The sequence below is a fragment of the Macadamia integrifolia genome, chromosome 1, assembly GCF_013358625.1.
Source record: "Macadamia integrifolia cultivar HAES 741 chromosome 1, SCU_Mint_v3, whole genome shotgun sequence".
Lineage (NCBI taxonomy): Eukaryota > Viridiplantae > Streptophyta > Magnoliopsida > Proteales > Proteaceae > Macadamia > Macadamia integrifolia.
In genome coordinates, this window is record NC_056557.1 from 10,426,764 (window position 1) to 10,446,151 (window position 19,388).

The 19,388-nt window shown below is 39.7% G+C and overlaps 2 protein-coding genes across 2 annotated transcripts; one reads left to right on the forward strand and one right to left on the reverse strand.

Moving 5' to 3' along the window:
• Positions 1–6,166: 6,166 nt before the first annotated feature.
• Positions 6,167–8,519, reverse strand: LOC122061468. The gene is made up of 3 exons (XM_042624769.1): positions 8,071–8,519; positions 7,541–7,874; positions 6,167–7,429 (listed from the first exon to the last, which is right to left on the reverse strand). Exons 1-3 carry the CDS (start codon positions 8,517–8,519, stop codon positions 6,167–6,169), a joined length of 2,046 nt encoding a protein of 681 aa, XP_042480703.1.
• Positions 8,520–13,481: 4,962 nt separating this feature from the next.
• LOC122076936 (ankyrin repeat-containing protein At5g02620-like) lies at positions 13,482–17,236 on the forward strand. Its single transcript, XM_042642604.1, has 3 exons — positions 13,482–14,277; positions 15,068–15,645; positions 16,344–17,236. Exons 1-3 carry the CDS (start codon positions 13,596–13,598, stop codon positions 17,079–17,081), a joined length of 1,998 nt encoding a protein of 665 aa, XP_042498538.1. The 5' UTR covers positions 13,482–13,595; the 3' UTR covers positions 17,082–17,236.
• Positions 17,237–19,388: the final 2,152 nt, after the last annotated feature.

Here is a 19,388-nt window from a genome sequence, read left to right on the forward strand (position 1 = left end):
AACATCCTTAGGTGTGAGACATCAAACCTAAGTCAGGTTAAAATGGATAGCCAAACACCTCCACCTAAGAGAGAGCTCAAAGAAGAAGGGAATGAAGGCGAGGTTTGTATAGAATAAACCAAGTCTTAAGAATGTATACCACACGCAGCTTTAGTTGTGATGAAGATGTTGTTCACAAATTGTCGTGACATTTAGTTTCACTTTTTTTTTTTTCTTCGTTTTTTCATTGCTCACATGGTGCATTTGTTGTCCATTGAGGACCCCACCCAGCTAGCAAATGGTCAGCTACTGGCCAAAAGAAAATCTTGATTGACCCAAATGAAAATGATTACAACCATGAGATCAGTTTTTGAAGGTCAAAAGGAAGAATCATCATCAATCCTACGTCACTCAAAAGAACACATCAATGGTGGCTGGGTCCCAACTCCCACCATGTGAGCATCTCATTTCACTTGTACATTCATGATCGTGTGTACCGTTGGTGTAGAATACGAATCATCCTTTAGACTTTGGAGCCTTTCCATTTAAAGCCAAAGTTCCCTACAAAACCAAACAATTGGAATATAAACCAAAGGGGTACTGATAAAATTACAGAATCAGAGTCTAGAGATAATAGATTCCAGTCCAATAGCCTCAAACAGATCTATATTTTGATCAAATGGTTCTAACCTTCCTTACCTAAAAGGTAGAGAAGTGGGGCCAATCTTCATGAACTTGGTTTTTGTATCATTATCAAAAGATAAACATTGGTGTCCGTCCCCATTGGTAGCTGACCAAGAAAGGGAGAGAGAGAGAGAGAGAGAGAGAGAGAGAGAGAGAGAAAACAATAAGCAACCACTGAATGAGAATGATGTGGGAAGACAAAAACTTTGCCATTTTGAAAAGAAGAGAAAGGGATCTTTCGAGTCTCTCTTGTTATCCAAACAAGGATGTGGGGATGGGAATTGCGTTGTGTCTTAACCTTGACATAAATATGTCTACTGATGTAAATGCCTCAGATTTATATTATATTAACTAATGGAAATATAAATTAAAGGAATTATATCATTTACATGATCATCTCAATAAGATATCCACTTGCTTTAGATAATGTAATCATTTTATGTGTTCACATGTAACATTTTAAACATTTACAACAGTTCAAATCTTAATAGAACACCCACCCACCAAAAGAAAAATAAAAATAAAAATGCACAAGCCATATAGAGATCTCCTTTATTCAAAGACCATATATTTCTCCCTCTAATGTTCAAGTCCGTATTTGGTCATGTTAAAAATATGGGAGAGAAATAGGTATGCCGCCGATATCAAGTATGTTAGCGGATAACACCAATAGAATCACATGATGGAGTATCATTCAGGAAGGATATGAGGGTCATTTCAGGAAAGAGAAGAGAGAGAAAGACACAATAGGTGCTAGCATACTTGATATTAGTGGCATACCCAACATTTTCCCTAAAAATATATATAGCTTCAATTGTGTATGTGTCGTAATATGAAAAACCGAGATGAGATTATAAGCACTTATCTCTTTGTTGTAGCAATATCCACCAAATGTACATAGGAGTGTATCAACTTCACTTGAGTCGGATTTTATAACACTTATATGGATTGAGTCGTGCTAAATGGTCACTCTTCTTAAGGCTGATGATGAGACCCTCTATTAGTGCTAAAGGGTATTACTCGCCAATCATCCTCAAATGTGAAGCAATCCTCAAATTGAGAAGTTGTCTAATAGTGATGCACCCACTACCCAACACTCTCAAAAACAAAAGAAGAAAAGGAGGAGAATTTTTGAAAACATTTGATAAGAAGAAGATGGAAAACATTGTTAAAAAATATGAAATGGCAACCAACCCACCCTAGATTTCCTTCAAGGAAATTGTATGTAAGGGTGTGACACCTGAAGTGAGAGGCCATGATTTAATCTCCTTAAGAGATTCTAATCCAAGGGTGTAAGCCTGTCCATTGTATGGATGTGTCTCTATGAAAAGACACAGCTCATATGTAAGTGTACGTCTAGACTCAGACTTAGGCATAAATTCAGGCCTAAAAAAAGACAACCCATGACTTAATAAAAAAAATTAAATTTCGTGGCCCAAGCCCATGTCCGCAATGAAAGAACTTCAGACCAACCCTGGACATGTGAGAGGACATATGCATCTTTTCAAGGAATCCTACTATTATATTCCTATAAGTATATATAAGTTAGTTATCATCATCCTTAATGAGCAATGTGGAACTCAAAGTTGTTCCCATCTTTTGCTTCATTAAAAGCAAGATTTGGGGTTATGAGTTCGAACCTCGAAGGCAATAAACACGAGAAATCAGATGATTTAAACTACAGTTGAAAATTCATAAATACAGCTTCAAACCTAGTTGCTGAAATATGGAGAGAAAAAGAAAATATAAAAAACCTAGCTCAAAGATGAAAATGCATATTTCTTATTGTTGATACCTCATCAACTTCACATGTAATTCATTTGTTTGAGGAAAGTGAATCCAAGAAAAAATCTCAAAGTATCAAATCATAATTAAATTTTTTATCCTAACTTAGACTGAGGTGGAAAAAGTTGCGTTCAATTCACTACTCAGAGGAATAAAATTCTCCAAAACAACTCGTCTTCAAAATCAACCATATGAAATGACTAAAATACTCGTGAAAATTTCATTAGTTGCATCTTCTTCTTCCAACTTTGGATCAAGACGAATTTAGGATGTGTTGAAAAGAGAATAACATATTCTACAACTGTCCAGAATGAAGTGACTATCAAAAATTCTTTTCTTGAACACAAATAGGCTAAAATTGACTGTACAAATCTTGAAAATCCAAAACGTGCACTACTGCCTCACCCACTGCACTCAACCAATATTTGATATGCTACTCATTACTGTCATGCATCAAGATGATTTTTTCACTACCATATCATCGTTTTTTACCACCTCATCATTGACAGGTAACCAAAATTACCTAAAAGAATAATCAATATATCATTTACATTCAAAAGGAAAGCCTTGATATTTTTCTTTTGGTACAAGATATTTTCAGTTGAAGGGACATTTTCATTAAGGCTTTACTCATGATGTACGGTATGGTCATTAAACGTAAACGATCAGACTTTTCACACTTTTCATAAAGAGCATTAACATCAGCAAGGCTATCGGCATCAGGCTTAGAAGGCACACTGACTCTAAGAGCAAAATCCAATTTCATGATACCAATAGCTAAATTCTCAAAATTTGTACTAAAAGTCTGATGAAATAAGGTTGGGAAGGGATAACTAGTAAATATAATCACAAGTGTTCACTAATAACTTTAATATGTATGAATATAAAAGGCATTACAAATAACAAGTATTTTAATTATATTTAATTAAATGGGCTATTAATCATATTTATTTGGGACTTGTTTTAAGAAAACAAAAAATTTGGAAAAAAGATCATATGTCATTGATATAACATTTGTGATGGCACATGACATCAACACACTATAGATTCTCTTCTATCTCAAGGCTAAATATGTGAATAATTGTACTTAAAAAAATTCTATCACTTATGGTGACAAGATAAAAATCTCCAAAGTTGTGTGACATAAAACATCTCCCACATGTCATCAAGAGAGACCGACCAACATGAACACCCAATTGTGATGGCAAGAGTAAATCGCTCACCAAAAGGGTCTCTCTAATTAAATTTGAAATCCATTCTAGTTCAAGAAAGGTATATTCTTGGTATTGAAATAATTATCAATGTTATTTTATTTATTTATTTATTTTTTTTTGCTAAAGGATGATTTTATTGAAGGAAATAAACGGAAAAATACATCCAAAGAAGAAAGAAATTCAAGCAGGCTCGCAACCACTACAGCCACTTGCAAACTCCACCTTCGGCATAGCCATCAGCAGAGTGTACAAGCAAGAGCCTAGCAGAAGCGAAAACTATGCCTACCCGAGGCATCATTTTCTAAATCATCTAATACATGACTGGGAAAAGTGGTGGAGTAGTCAGAGGCTCCCGATTTTGCTGCCTTCTTTGCCAAAAAATCTGCCACAGTGTTCGCCTCACGGAATCAGTGGGTGATCTTCCATGTAATGGACTGAAGGAATGGGAGAGCAAACCGCCATTTTTGTAAAACAAACCAAGGGATATGCATCTTCTGAGTTGCAGCCACTACAGCTGCGGAGTCAGACTCGATCCACAAGCCCCTTGCGTTCATATTCATAGCAACCAATATTGCTTCCATGACAGCGCTAAATTCAGCTTCATATATTTTTTTAACACCCAAAAAAGTACTGAAAGCCTTACAAACCTGACCATTACTGTCACGAACAATTCCCCCTGCTCCTGCGCGACCCGGGTTTCCCAATGAACTACCATCAACATTAATTTTGATCCACTGATCCGGTGGCTTACACCAATGAACTTCCAGCGGCGGCACAATCTTTGGGTTATCAATCTTCAGCCCCAGTTTTCTGCAACACATAATATCAGCAATCGATTTCACTTCACCCTTAGAAGTCCCTGCATATAGAGCAAGATCCTGGCAGATGTATTGAAATGAGTAGATCCCATTCCTCTTTTTTCCTTCATACCGTCTGATATTTCTTTCCCTCCAGATTTGAGAAGCAATGATGGTAAACCCTATCATCCAAGAGTTTTTTAAATTGATCGATCTTGATTTCCTCTTCCACCACTGAAATAAGCTATCAATTGACTCATGTTCAGACCATCGAATTGCGAAACAAGAGGTGAACTTCTCCCAAATATCTTTGGAGAAAGGACAGTGAAGGAAAATATGCTCCATACTTTCTTCGTACTGCTCACAGAGGCAACATCGAGAGACTAGGAAAATTCCTTTTTTTCTTATAAGCTCGTCCGTTGGGAGTCTCTCATGAGCTAGTCGCCATCCAAAAGTAGCAATTCTTGGAGGGAGGTTATTGTGCCAAACCAAAGAGTTCCAATGCACTGCCGGAGCAACTCTTCTAATATCCTCCCACGCTGACGATGTAGTAAAAGAACCAAGAGGAGATAGCTGCCATATACATAAGTCCTCAAATTGGGCACTGGGAATCTTCACCTCTTTAATTGCAAGGAAAATTTGTCTGAGAGAGTGAGAGCGGACCTCTGGAAGTGACCATTCTCCATTCCTGATGAAATCACAAACCTTAGCGTTGCAAGGGAGGGGAGGGAGGTCAGAAGTCTGAATCTCCTCAAGAATAGACCTAGGGCCCCACCATTTGTCTTTCCAGAAATTTGCTAGATCGCCTCTCCCAATAATCCAATGTTCGTTTGCCTCCACAGTCTTCCACACCTTTCTGATGCCCAGAGCAATAGACGACGGCCGAAAACCTCTATTAAATGACCCATATTTTTTCACAAATCTGGCTCTAAGAAAGGAATTGGCAGCAGATTTCTCATGCTTTATTCTCCATACCAATTTACACAGCATTGCCATGTTCGTGTCTCTAAGTCTGCTGATACCTAAACCCCCTTCTTCCTTCGGTTTGCAAACAGACTCCCACTTCACTGTAATTGGTTTTGAGGTATCCACTTCCCCTGCCCAGATGAAGTTCTTCATCCATCTTTCCATGGTTACAAGGAGAGCAGAGGGCCACCAATAGATCGCAAAATTATGATTAGGAATACCGGAGATGACTGATCTAACCAACTCCACCCTGCTCGCCATTGACAGAAGTTTACCTTTCCATCCAGCAAGGCGCCCCTTTACTTTATCCAACACAGGCAGCAATGCCTCCTTTGTGATTCTTCCCTTGAATATCTCAACACCGAGGTATCGAGTTGGAAAGCTGCAGATGGGGATGCCCAAAGTCTCAGCGATGGCTTGCTTACGAGCTGGAGAAATTTTCCCTAGGAAGAGCTTGCTTTTCTCGAAGCTGATGTGTTGACCAGAGAACTCCTGATATTTCATAAGAAAATTTTTAAGGTTAGCCACATACCTGGATGAAGCATTCGAGAAGATAAAAATATCATCGGCGAATAAGATGTGCCCAGGGGTTACAACGCCTTTAGGGCCACAAATGGGCATAATATCTTTTTGGTGGATCAATCTCGTCAGGCCTCGAGAGAGAACCTCTTCCGCCATGATAAAAAGCAAGGGGGATATAGGGTCTCCCTGTCTCAATCCTCGCTCCACGCCAAAGAAGCCCTACGGGACTCCATTGACAAGAACAGAAATCTTAGTTGAAGCCAATAATTGATGCAGCCATGTGATCCAATTTTCTGAGAATCCAAATTTTTCCATCACCTTAAAGAGGAAAGACCAAGAAATCATGTCGTATGCCTTTCTGATGTCTATTTTTAGACCAAGGCCACCCCCTCTCGTGGCGGAGTACATCAAGTTCGCCAACTCGGATGCCACACTAATGTTGTCATGGATCAGCTTCCCTTTTTGAAAAGCTCCCTGTTCTTTCGAAATGAGCCTGGGGAGAAATCTCTCTAAGCGCATAGCCAACACCTTAGAGATTATTTTGCAGAAAAAATTGCTCATACACAATGGTCGATACTTGTCCAGAGTCTCAGCTCCATCCACTTTAGGGATCAGAATTAGAAAAGTGTTGTTAACACCTTTAGGCATACGACTAGTCCTGAAGAAGGCTTTCACCGCATTACAAACATCACCTTCCACAATGCTCCAACACTTCCTGAAAAAATTTCCAGAGAAGCCGTCTGGGCCAGGCGAGCTTTCAGGATCAAGCGCCCAGACCGCCTTCATGATCTCTGCATTACCAGGAAGAGAGTCTAGATGAAATATGTCTACTTGTTGGAGAACCCTCGGAATGCTGTCCAAAAGATCAAGATGATCGACTGTAGGAGCATTTTTGTGAAATCCCTCATAGAATTCCACAATATACTCACCCAAATTAGTTTTCCCTTCCACAATCGACCCATCCTGTTTTTTGAGGGATCGGATAGTATTTCTATTTCTTCGCATTTTAGCAGATAGATGGAAAAACTTAGAATTTGTGTCCCCATAAGTCAACCACCTGAGCCTCGCCTTTTCTGCCCAAAGCTTTTCATGGTTATCTTGCGCCTTGAGAAGAGCCGTTTTAGCATCAGCCTCCATTCGGAACAGTTGATCCGACAACCCATTACTGTCAATCTCCTCCTGCACGTGGGTGAGATTTTTCTTTGCCTCGTCGAGATCCCTTTCAAAATGGGGAAAGGTCAGTTTCGCCCAACCTTTTAACGCCCCTTTGAGCCGCTTGAGTTTAGACATTAGGGATAAAATAGGTGACCCTGGAACCCACTCCGCCCAGGATTCAGCTACAACCCTGTCGAAGTCCTCATGATCCGTCCAAAAATTATTAAATCGAAAGGGGCAATTTGGAGGGCGCTGGCTGCTACTTGAGACCACAAGCAGAGGGGAGTGGTCAGAGGCAAACCAAGGAAGGACCTGTTGAGAACAGTCCTGAAAAAAGGATATCCATTCTTCGTTACAAAAACCTATATCCAGAACAGTACAGACATTACCTCGGCATCGATTGTTTGTCCAGGTGAATTTCCTGCCCATCGAGCGCACCTGAGATAGAAGACATGCGTCAACCATGGCTCCAAATTCCACTGCCGACCCCAAACTGAAATTTCCTGGGCCACGTTTCTCATGAGATTGAAGGCATGCATTAAAGTCACCAATAACAGTCCAAGGAGTAGGAGTTTCAGGAGTATCAGCCACCAAATCCAGCCATAAAGCTCGTCGCCCCGCCCTGAAGCTGCTAGCATGAACAAAGGAAATCTGGATATGGCTCAGACCCCAATCCAAAGCAATTGTAACATGCTGCTCAGACTCAGAAACAGAAACAGGGACCTTCAAATTTCTTCTCCACAGGATCCATAGATTTGGAATTCTATTGAGCCTATTGTTATGAATAAAATCACCGTAAAAGCCCAGTTTATTAAAAAACAAATTGGGAAAGTCACAGGTACCTATCATCGGTTCTGCGATACACAGAAGGTCTGGATCCTTCGGAATAATCAACTCTCTCAAGGCCCGTCTTCCGACCGCCTTCTTGATGCCCCTAATATTCCAGAAAAGGACCTTCATCAAATCACTTATTTGTGGCATCCAGATGACCAGACATTGAAGTCTGCCCCAGCATTCCACCTTCATGCGCAGGTCTATTAGAGTTATCTTCCACATCTCGAAGAAAACTGTCAATTGCTGTCACTTCTTGGTGTTGGACTATCACCCTTCCTCCCACAATATGTGATGGAGACAAGTCTGAAACAACATGCTCAGGGCCCTCCCATTCATGGTCGCGCCCTCCTCTGCCAGAGTGATTCTTCCGGCAGCCTCCCCGTCTGCCAATGTTCACTGCTCTGTTCTTACGAGGCCTGAGAGTACGAGGCACAGGGGCCCTACCTGTGTTAGGAGCCTCAATCTCAGCGCCTTTCTGGTTGCTCTCTTCCCTGAAAGGACGAGAGTCATGTTCGGACAAGGAGCTTGCAGAGTCTGCTGGGTCGGATCCATATTCAGTTCCGCCCAATGGGTTGTCCACCATAGGACGGTCAACAAGTTGCTAGTCAACCTTGCTAGATGGAGGATTGCACTGCCCATGGGGTGAGCTGGCCTCAAAGCTGTTATCTTCCACCGAGTACTCCTTAGAACTTCCTTCAAAAAGTTGATTTGGAATGATCCCATTGCCACTTGGCAGATTCCCTTCCTTCTCAGAATTGTCTTCCAAGGGAAGGATGATTTCAAGATTCCCATATATGCTATTAGGCGTAGACTGTCTTAAAATAGCAGCTCTTGAGAAGGAAAGAGATCCGTGCATTGGCTGAGCGGAGGATCTTCCAGCATTACTCACCATCTCCGCCGCGTCGCCGCCCTGCCAGGGGTCTTCATCCTGTCTTCCACATTCTTCTTCACCAAACGTCGCACCATCTATGTGTCCTTCACGGTGCTGCACCTCTCTATTTGGTGCTTTCCGATGGCGGCAAGATTGCACATTATGACCCATTCTCTTACAATACCCGCACCTAAGCATGCCATCTTCATAGGAAATAATCTGTTTGAACCAGAAAATTTCCCCCGTTCCTGGTTGTCGTCTCTCCACTTGAATCTCCTCAGGCCTGCTTGCTCCCATTTCGATCTCCACTTGGACCCGAGAAAAAGATCCCATGGAAGCCGCTCGAGTACATCTATCTAGTGCAACAGGTCTCCCAGCAGCCTTAGCCATAGTGAGTAGGATCTTCTCATGCCAATATTCAAGAGGCAAATCGGGGAATCTGATCCATACGAGCTTAGTATTGATATTCTTCGCATGCACATCAAAGTCAGGCTTCCATCGCTGGAAACAGAGAACGTGACTAGCGACTCTCGTAAGGCTCCTTCACCACAGTGCTGCCATGTCACCTTCCTTTTCAAATTTGAAGAGGATGTAACCCTTCCCCATCGGAGCCATCTTCACACCGCCTTTGAGGTTCCAGGTTTCTCTCGCCTCCTTGCGGATGTCATCCATAGATATGAATTTGAAATTTGCTCTGCCAATCAAAGCAAATCGGAAGCCCTGGAGTCGTTCCTCATAGGCATCTTGAGGAACTATTATCTTTGTATCAGTGCCCGCATGAATGGGGTCTGGCAAACTATCCACATCCGGCAAAGCTCTCCCCACCACGGAAGAATAAGAGCGTCTCCCTTCGTCTCCAGCAGGAACCTTTGGGAGACCCTCCTCAGCCACATCCTGCTTAGCCGAGAATGGTTCATTCATAGGATGCTCAGGCAGGGATTCGCCCTCCTTCTCCCTTACCTGAGGTTTCAGAAAGTCAGTGATCAATGCTTGTCTGCCTCGATCTGGAGGCCACCCTCCCTTCGGACCCTGGCTGATTTCCTCTCCAGTCTCCTCCATCTCCTCCATCTCCCGAAAATGATCAATGTTATTTAAAGAAAACATTATTGTAAAAATTAAAGTCAACAGAGATTCCGTAATTTTAACAACTAGCCCACTAAATGAAAGCATAATCATTAAATTTACAAAATATGCATATTAGAAATTAATATTTATACAATTTAAATGCTTAAAACACAGCACCAGAGAGAGAGAGAGAGAGAGAGAGAGAGACTGATTAGAGGTCACGACAGTATGCAAAGAAACATGGGACCCGGATCCTCTCGATCATGCCCCATGGATGGTGTGAGATGGGCTAAAGGGTTCAGTTGGTTGGAGAGGCTAATGAACCAACCTTGGTTACAACAAGATTTTCTCGCATATAATACATGTATAAAAATATATATGAAGCAAGGGCTCAACCAAAGGCATCAACCCAGGTTCGGCCTAGAAATCTCAGCCCTGCTGGCTGAAATGCCCAACCTATGAACCATCGAGATCAGGGCGGGCTTGATACCATTGGATGGTGTAGGTGAACAAAAAAAATAAAAAAGAAAAAGATCAAGGCATGGTTGGGCTCACCTGGCCAAAGTTGCAACCCTAGGTGGCATCTAAGGTCCTTAGTTTCAGTCCAACCTGAGTTTGCTAGCAAAAGAAGGTACTAAAAAAATTATGACTTCCAAGAGACTAAAGAGGGATGCATGAATATGTCATGCCTATACATCAAAAGATACATTGAATGTTCAATTTACACCGTTTCCTAAAAATTCAACGGTCAGAAAATCCAAACTACCCTTCTACGTAGGAAAAACTACGTAGAAAAGAAAAGTAGAATATGGCATGCCTATTAGATATTACATATCAGAAAAGGTAATATGAATAGCTAATATCAATTTATTGGAAAAGAAAGAAAATATTCATAGCTCAAAGGCAACCAGTATAAGCCTCAAGGAAAAGTAGAGTATTGATTGAAAAATGTTTCCAACGGCTCGTTTTGTATCTTGAGTGTAGATGGACCTTGGAATATAAGTAAATAAACAACTCAGTATAAAGTGGATGGATGTTTTTGTCCAACAAAAGAGAAAAATTAACTATTTTTTATTTATTTATTTATTTATTTTTTTGTGAATTATTTGGAAGGCTTACTCCATGTAATCACATTTGGTTAGACGTCATCAAAACAAAATTTTCCCAACATAAACATATTTGTCTCCTTTTTGTTTTAGCTTCAAATATATTCTCTTTGCGAAAAAAAAAAAAAAAAAAAAAAAAAAAAAAAAAAAAAAAACGTTAACAACATGAGATAATCCCTTTATGTGGGCCACATGTCTTAAAGTGAATGAATTTGTTACTTTTTCTTTTTGTAAGTTAGAGTGTGAGGAACATATGGAATCACTGTTACAAAAATAAATTATGTGTGGAAGTAGGCAAACTTTTCATACACTATAAAGACAATGCCTTCGAGGTCAAGGTATCAGCTACGTACAAATTCGAAGATGAAAGCCCAAAGGAAGCGCATTCAAGAAATTTTCAATAAAAAAAATCTGTCTCTAGATCTGTGAGAGAGGCTCGGGACTCCTTTTACAATGTCCTGAGCTGAACGTTTTGTAGTCCTTATTCTGGAGGGTCCTATCCCTGAAATCTCTTATGGATTATCTACATTCCAGGAAATTCATATGCTCCATGGACAGTGCAAAGAGTGGAGTGTTGATCGACAGCCATATCCGGTTGCATGTTTCATATCTTGAATGTTGATAGACCTTGGAATATAAGAAAAAGAATAACTCAGGATAAAATGGATGGATGCCTCCATCTAAAAAAAGGAAAGAAAATGAACACATTCTCTCTCTCTCTCATTTTACTTGGGGGCTTACTATACGTAATCACATCTAGTTATTAGTTGTCATCAAAACAAAATTTTCCCTACATAAACACATTTTGACTCCTTTCTGTTTTAGCTTCTAATATATCTTATCTTTATCAAAATAAATAAATAAATAAATAAAATAAAAGGGTGAACAACATGAGAAAATCCCTTCACATGGATCACGCGGATTAAAGTTGATGAATACCTTTACAGAGTGTGTATAATACTTGGAGTCATTGTTGCTAAGATTGAATAGCCATGGAGTGAAAGCAGACAAACTTGTCACACATTCTAATGACAATGGCTTCGATTGGGATCAAGGTATTAGCTATGAGAGCCAAAGATGAAAACCCCGAAGGAAGAGCATTCAAAAAATTTCTAATCAGAAAATCTATCAATATAACTGTGATAGAGGCTCAAGACTCCCTTTACAGATTCCTTTGCCTTTTGCTTTGTAGTTCTTACCCCCAGAGAGTCCTCCTCTATCTCTGAATTCCCTCTTTTGTTCTATCTACAGTCCAGGAAATTCATACTCTTCATGGACGAATCCAAAGATGGAGTGTCGATCGAAAGCATTTTCCAGCAGCTTGTTTCATATCTTGATTGTTGATAGATCTTTAGAATACAATTCCAAGAACAACTCAGGATATAAAGTGGACGAATATCTCCGTCCAACAAAAAGTGAACAAGTTTGAAATTTTTTTTTTCCCCCTCTCTTTGTGATTTTGGGGGGCCTTTACTAATCACATCTGGTTAGATGTGATAAGAAAAAAAGTAGCATATGCAAAGAGGGACAATAATAGTTTTATATATTATAATATAATTAAAAATTCATTTATCGTGTTATAAAAATAGGGAAATGCTTTCTATTGGAGAATGTGGCTATTTCGCCCAAACACTAGGGGTGGAATGACTACCCCACCTCCAATGAAATGCAAAATATAACACCTATGTTGATACTTTCTCGTGGGATCCCATTAGTCCCTTGGCATGTGTAGGGGCCATACTGCCCCACAAGAAACATTTTCCCTATAATACTAGATAGGCCTACTTAAATTACGGATTTTATCTTTGATTCACTTCATATCTTAAATGGGGGAAAATATGGGTTTTTCAGTTGAGAGTAATTTTTTTTCTTCCTCCCTCTCCCTCTCCCTTGACCGCTTCTGCTTTTTCATAGCCTCTGGGGCCAGGAAAGAAGAATTTCAAATTCCACAAGAATGGTTTTTTCCTTTTTTTGGGTAGAATTTCACAAGAATGGTAGTGAATCGAACAAAGTGAAAGAATGCGGACACTTGCTTGTCCTGGGGTTTGGAATGTAAGAAAATAAAAAAAAGTGAAAGAATCATTTAAAGAAAAAAAGAATAAAGTGAAAGTGTAAAACTCTATAGGCTCTCAGCCATGCACGGTTTAAGGTATCGCCGTATCGGTTGGATTGCCTATATCGATATCGCTAGTCATCGATTTTGATATCGTATCAGTAAAATAGTAGTAAAAAAAAAAAAAAACAAAAAAACAAAAAAAACTGAAATCTTGGTTTAAAATTATCTGATACATTAATCAATGTCATTATTGTATCAGTATCATATTGATTTCGATAAATGACTGATACCCGATTCGACTCCGTGCACTAAAGCCATGCAGCCACGGGCTCTTTCCACCTCGTCATCCTTCTCTCTCTCTCTCTCTCTCTCTCTCTCCCCAGAATTTGGACTCCTCTATGGAGTTAGCTGAGTACTGTATCTCTTACAATTATAAATTGCCTTCCTAAGTATTGTAGGAACCATTGTGGACTCCTCCCTCCGTTCCTTCTCCTCCCACCTAAATCCTAGTGCTCTCCTTGTCCGGTCCTTCCTTCTCCATCCCACCAAAATCCTTGTGTAATGTCGACTATTTCCATGGATCCTCAAGTCTACAGGGCTGCAAAGCTTGGTAAAACTACACTTCTCCAGCATGTAGTGGATGAAGATTCTAGCCGACTGCTGAGAGTAACTCCAAATAAGAACACAACCCTTCACGTCTCTGTGACGTTTGGTCACAGAGAGTTTGTGAAGAAAGTGTACTTTGCTCTTCTTCAACACAATTCAAGTTTAGAAGGCAACACGGAGTACAGCAAAAGCCTATCTCTTCTCACACAGGTGAATTCAGAAGGTGATACTGCCCTTCATGTAGCAGCCAGAGAAGGCCACGCTTCCATTGCTAAATTTCTAATTGAAAAGATTAAGCCTTGGCCTTCTGACCATGACATTGAAAGTGGAAGTAGTAGTTTACTTGTTCCTGAGAAAATAAGGATGAGAAACGAAAGCAAAAACACAGCCCTGCATGAAGCTGTGCAAAGAAATGACCTTGAGATGGTGAAGTTGCTGACTGAGGTTGATCCTGATTTAGGGCATCCCAACTATGATGTTGATGTGGATGGACATGGGGAGTCTCCACTCTATTTGGCTGCCAAAGACGGACACTTGGATATTCTCAACCATATCTTTCTCATTTGTCCATCTCCAGCTCACGGTGGACCATATGGCCGGACAGCATTACATGTGGCTGTCATTGAGGGGAGGCTAGGTATTTAACGTTTTCAATGCCTATATATATATATATTGTTTATCATGTAATTATATATGGGTTGATGTATGGATTTTTGTTTTGATAATTTGGAGTTTGGATCAGGTCCTCGCTCTCTTACGGTGATTGATTTCCATATGGAATTCACTCAATGTGAAAATCAATTATATGAAGAAAGAGAATTGAATTCTATATGAGAATCAGGCAATGTATGGGATGATAGAAAATATATACACAACATGCCACATAGAGATCAGATAAGCATGCAACAATGATTGCAGAGTTAGGCTTAGGCATACTTGAATTCATGGCTAAAGAACGTTAACTCCTCTGATCCCAGCACGACCATCTGGTCTACCCTCTTTCCCTTCTCACTTTAAGTTTCTCTAGTCATTCACTTTAGGGTTTCCTTCCCATTAAGGAAACAATATCTTAGGTCCACACATTGTAATATATATTTCATGCCATTAAGGTGTGCTAATAGAATCCAATATTTCCATAGAAATCACTTACCAATACTGAATTCTTTATGCTTACTCCATCTGTAATCAAACATAAATAAACCGATTTTGAAAATAAACCTTGGATTATGCTAGCCCACCTAATGGAAATCTTACACGAGAATGATAGGATCTAATCCAGATCCCCGCCGTAAGGGCTGCACCTTACCCTTGCATTATTCCTGGTTGGTCGTGAGATAGCTATTCTTTATTTTCAATTCTTTTACAATCTCTATTGAATTAATGTTTGTCTTTATGGTGCACTTAATAAATAAATAAATAAATACCAGATGTGGTGAAAATACTCTTAGAGAAGAAGGGAGAAGTACTTGTGAATAAAGCAGATAAAGATGGAAGGACCGCTCTCCACTATGCAGTATCCAATAGATATAAAAACGTCCTTGAACAGTTGTTATCCAATAGATACAACGCCCTCGAGATAGTACAACAGTTGTTAAGGCATGATACTTCCAGTGCGTATAAATTGGATAAAGATGGTCTCTCACCACTTCACATAGCTGCACTTGAATCAAGCATTAAGGTATTTCGAGAACTCATCCAATGGTGTCCAGATTCGGGGGAGTTGCTGGACAAAAAGCATCGTAATGTACTTCACTTTGCTGTGATGAGTAAGGATTTCAAGAAAATCAGTTTTGCCTTAAGGCAAGTAGAGCTTGAGGGACTGGTAAATAAGACAGATGATGACGGAAACACCCCATGCCACCTTGCGGCAACACTTGGCTCTTTCATGCTTATGCGACATTTTCTTTCAATTAGAAGAGTTGGCGTAAAAGCGACCAACAACATGGGCCAAACAGCTGCCGAAATTTTTCAATCTACTCAAGAAGGAAACACAGCTTCGATGTTGGTGAGGCTTTCGTTATTTCCTCTATCCGCTTCGTCTTTTTTCTCTCTCTCAAAAATGCTAAGTTCACATATTATTATTATGTGGGAGTCTATATTAGGTCCTGGTACGAGAATCATTCTTGTATAGTGTCTAATTCACACATTAAATCCATTTGTATGTTCTCTTTTTTTTACAATAGACTTTCACATTGAGTGAATTCCATAGGTTAGAGAATGGTTCTTGTAGGAAGGCCTGATCCAAGCTTATTATGTGAGCCTGGCATGTTTTACAAGCCAATTAATCATGATTTCAAAGGTGTAAGAAATTATATTATATTCCAATTCAAATGACCAATTAGATAATGACAAAGTGGCCCAAGTAAATCTCCTAGTGTTTAATTAATTTGGATTTAATTATGGAAAGTAATCTTTATATTTTGCAATTTTTTTTTTTTATTGAAGATGCATCGATCCCAACCTATATATAAGACTTTATATATATATATAAGACTTTATGACCTCCCTCTACCCTAATGTTGATTCTCATTAATTATTGGTATTTAATGCTTTAAAAAAAACCCTTAAAAATAATAAAAAAAAATAAATAAATAATTCAATTGAAAATTTGACATGCAGAAAGTCATTAATCCTATGGACATTTTTCTTTCTACCAACTGATTAATTACTCCTATTAATCAAAATTCCATATTCTTGTTGCAGTTATACCAATTATTGATGGCTCATATTTTTTGGCCATGGCATGCAATAAATGTAAGAGGAGAAAATAAATGGATGATAGGAGGAGGAGGAGGAGCAAATAAGGAGCAAATAAGCAGTGACCCCCTGCAGAATCAGGCAGAGGGAGAAAAAAAAGCAGCAACAACAAAGGTTACAAAAAACCAAAGAGAAATGGGGAAAACTCTCCAAATAGTAGCCTCTCTTATTGCCACCGTAGCCTTCACAGCAGTTTTTCAAGTCCCCGGTGGCTACAATAGCGATCCCAGTAGCAAGGCTTATGGAAAGCCTATACTCATCGACAATGGAGACTTCAAAAGTTTTATAAGGAACGATATTGCCGCTTTGAGTCTGTCGCTTATTAGTTTGATGGTTATGTTCTTGGCCCCATTTGCTGGCGACCATTTCTATTCTTCATTTTTTAAAATGGGTACATTTCTTATATGCTGCGCAATTCTCTTCACTATAGTAGCGTTCTTCAAGGGCATGACGGCAGTATTATCAAATTTTGACGTAGTCCTTGACCAATCCAATACCGTTTCTGCTTTCACTTCTTTAATTGTGTCATTAGTTTATATCTTATTTCTTGCAGATATTGTTGCTACTTTATTTCTTCTCAGGCATTCACGAATCGAGTCCTCAAAGAATTTGAGTCTTTTACTGCTAGGTATTTTGTTCCTTTTATATTTGTCATTTTTCGGTTTCAAATATTCTCCTTATTAAAAGGATGAATTAAGAAAATTAATGTGTTGTGGTTTTATCTGTATTTGTTATGTTGGTCTGGACTCTGGTATTTGAAGTGACACTACTGTAATGTGTTGTTGTGAATCTTCTATATATTTTAGTGAAATTACTCTACTTAAAAAAAGTTTTTTCTATTTACAATTGTTATGCTCGATCACACATTGACTTACACAAGATTTGTAATGGCACAATTTCTCGTAATGAAACTATTACAAAATTTCCCTTTCACTTTGAAGGGGCTTCCGTTCCCAATTGTAAAGTGTAAATTATATATATTATATTATAAAAGAAGGGAACCTTGTTCACTTGCACGGTCACTATACCAATCCCAGGTTAATGGGAGGTCGCAGGAAGTCATATGGGCGGGACAACGTCATTTTGTTGCCTGACTATGTCTAGACTCTAGATGTATACACACAAGGGGGCAGGGTTCTTTTATCATAATTAAGACACAAAGTATTAATGTTGATTATTTAAAGGGTTTATCAATTTGTAATCACCTGACTTTACTTACCAATTACTTAAGATAATAATTTTCTTTGTAATTTCTTTCCCTCCCTTTCCCTCTTCTCTCTCCCCTTTTTTTTTTCATCTCCCTCCTTTCACCTGTCCCTGTTCCTGTCCCTCTTTCCCCCTCCCTTCTCCCAGCAGTACCCCCTCACACACTGAACTCGGACCACTCTGCAAGCGTCATAATCAGTCTGTCCACCGAGACCCATGGCCCAATTTTTTCCTCTCTCGCAAATCTCCTCAGACCAGATCCAAGTTCTCAAATTCCACTTAAAATTCGGATTGTATCAGTATTAGCCGGATTGAATCATATCGGCTTTGATAATTTAATACCAATCCAATAGTAAAATATAAATGTAAATGATAATAAAATTAATTTTCATTGAAAAATAAGGATAAAATCTGTCCAATATAATGAAATTCAGGGTGATTCGGACTTTGACTGATCCCCAACACCGATCACAAGTTTTATAACCTTGGACTCATGCCACGCACCCCAAGGACATCAGAGCCGGAGTCGGAGGATAGCTCTCTCTCTCTCCCTCTCTCTCTCTCTCTCTCTCTCTCTCTCCCTCTAGTCGAGCCTATTTTATAGGGGGAGGGAAGATGAGAACCAGAAGGCTTGAACCTCTGACCTTCTGGTAGGATGGGTTTCTACACGTGAACGGATCAGGTTCACATATGAAAATGTTCTCGTACACTCCTGATCCGTGGATATAGAATCTATTAGATGAAGAAAAATAAAATTGATTTTATATCCACGGATCAGAACCGTTCTCGTACATTCTCGTTCGTGAACCTGAACCGCTCTCTTTCTACACTCCACACCTACCCACTGTAGTAGGCAGTGATTCTCTCTGTAGTTTGGAGGCTTAGAAAGTGGTTCTCTCTAATTGGAGGCTTAGAAACATGACTATTGCTTTTCAGTTGGCTATTTTGCCTCATTAACCTTACTAATTAGAGTACCCCATTGTGCGTCTGGAAAAATTTTGGATTTATAGGAAGGAAAAGGAAAAACCCTTCTCCATTTTGATATACCCAAGTGAGTAGGATTCTTCATACTTTTTCATCATTGAATAGCAATTATTCAGTACCTCAATCTCTGCGTGTGTGTGTGGGGGGTGTTGAGTGCATGTGTTTCTGGGTGTGTGTAGGTAGTGCGTTTGTTGGGGTGGTGTTGAGTGCATGTGTTTGTGGGTGTGTGTAGGTAGTGCGTTTTTGTGTGTGTGTCGCGGGGGGGGGGTTGAGTGCATGTGTTTGTGGTTGTGTGTAGATAGTACGTTTGTGTGTATGGGGGGGTTGAGTGCATGTGTTTGTGGTTATGGGTAGGTAGTTCGTTTGTGTGTGCGTGTGGGTGGATGTGGGGTGTGGGGTGTGGGGGCAGGGGTGACTAAGAGGTGTTAAATGGTGGATTCAACTTGGTCCCAAATCAGATTGAATTGGTTTCGATCTAGGAATGAGGGTTAAATGGTCAGATACAGTTTCAATTTATTTCAATTTTTCACTTTAGTTTAGATTGGCATGTTTTCAAGTTTGAACCACAATGAAATCTTGCAGTCATAACTTATAGTGAGTAAAGATTCAGTAAAAACACTTCAGATCATCTTCCCCAAAATCAAACAAGTAAACAATCATGAATAGGGAAATTGATTTGATGTGTTCATTTTGTAATTAGGACAAAGAGGATAGCCTAGTGGTGGCAGCTCCGGCTTGAAGAGTTGGCGCCCAGGAGAGGTGGTCGTGGGATCGAGCCTTGTCGTACGCATTGTGTGTGTG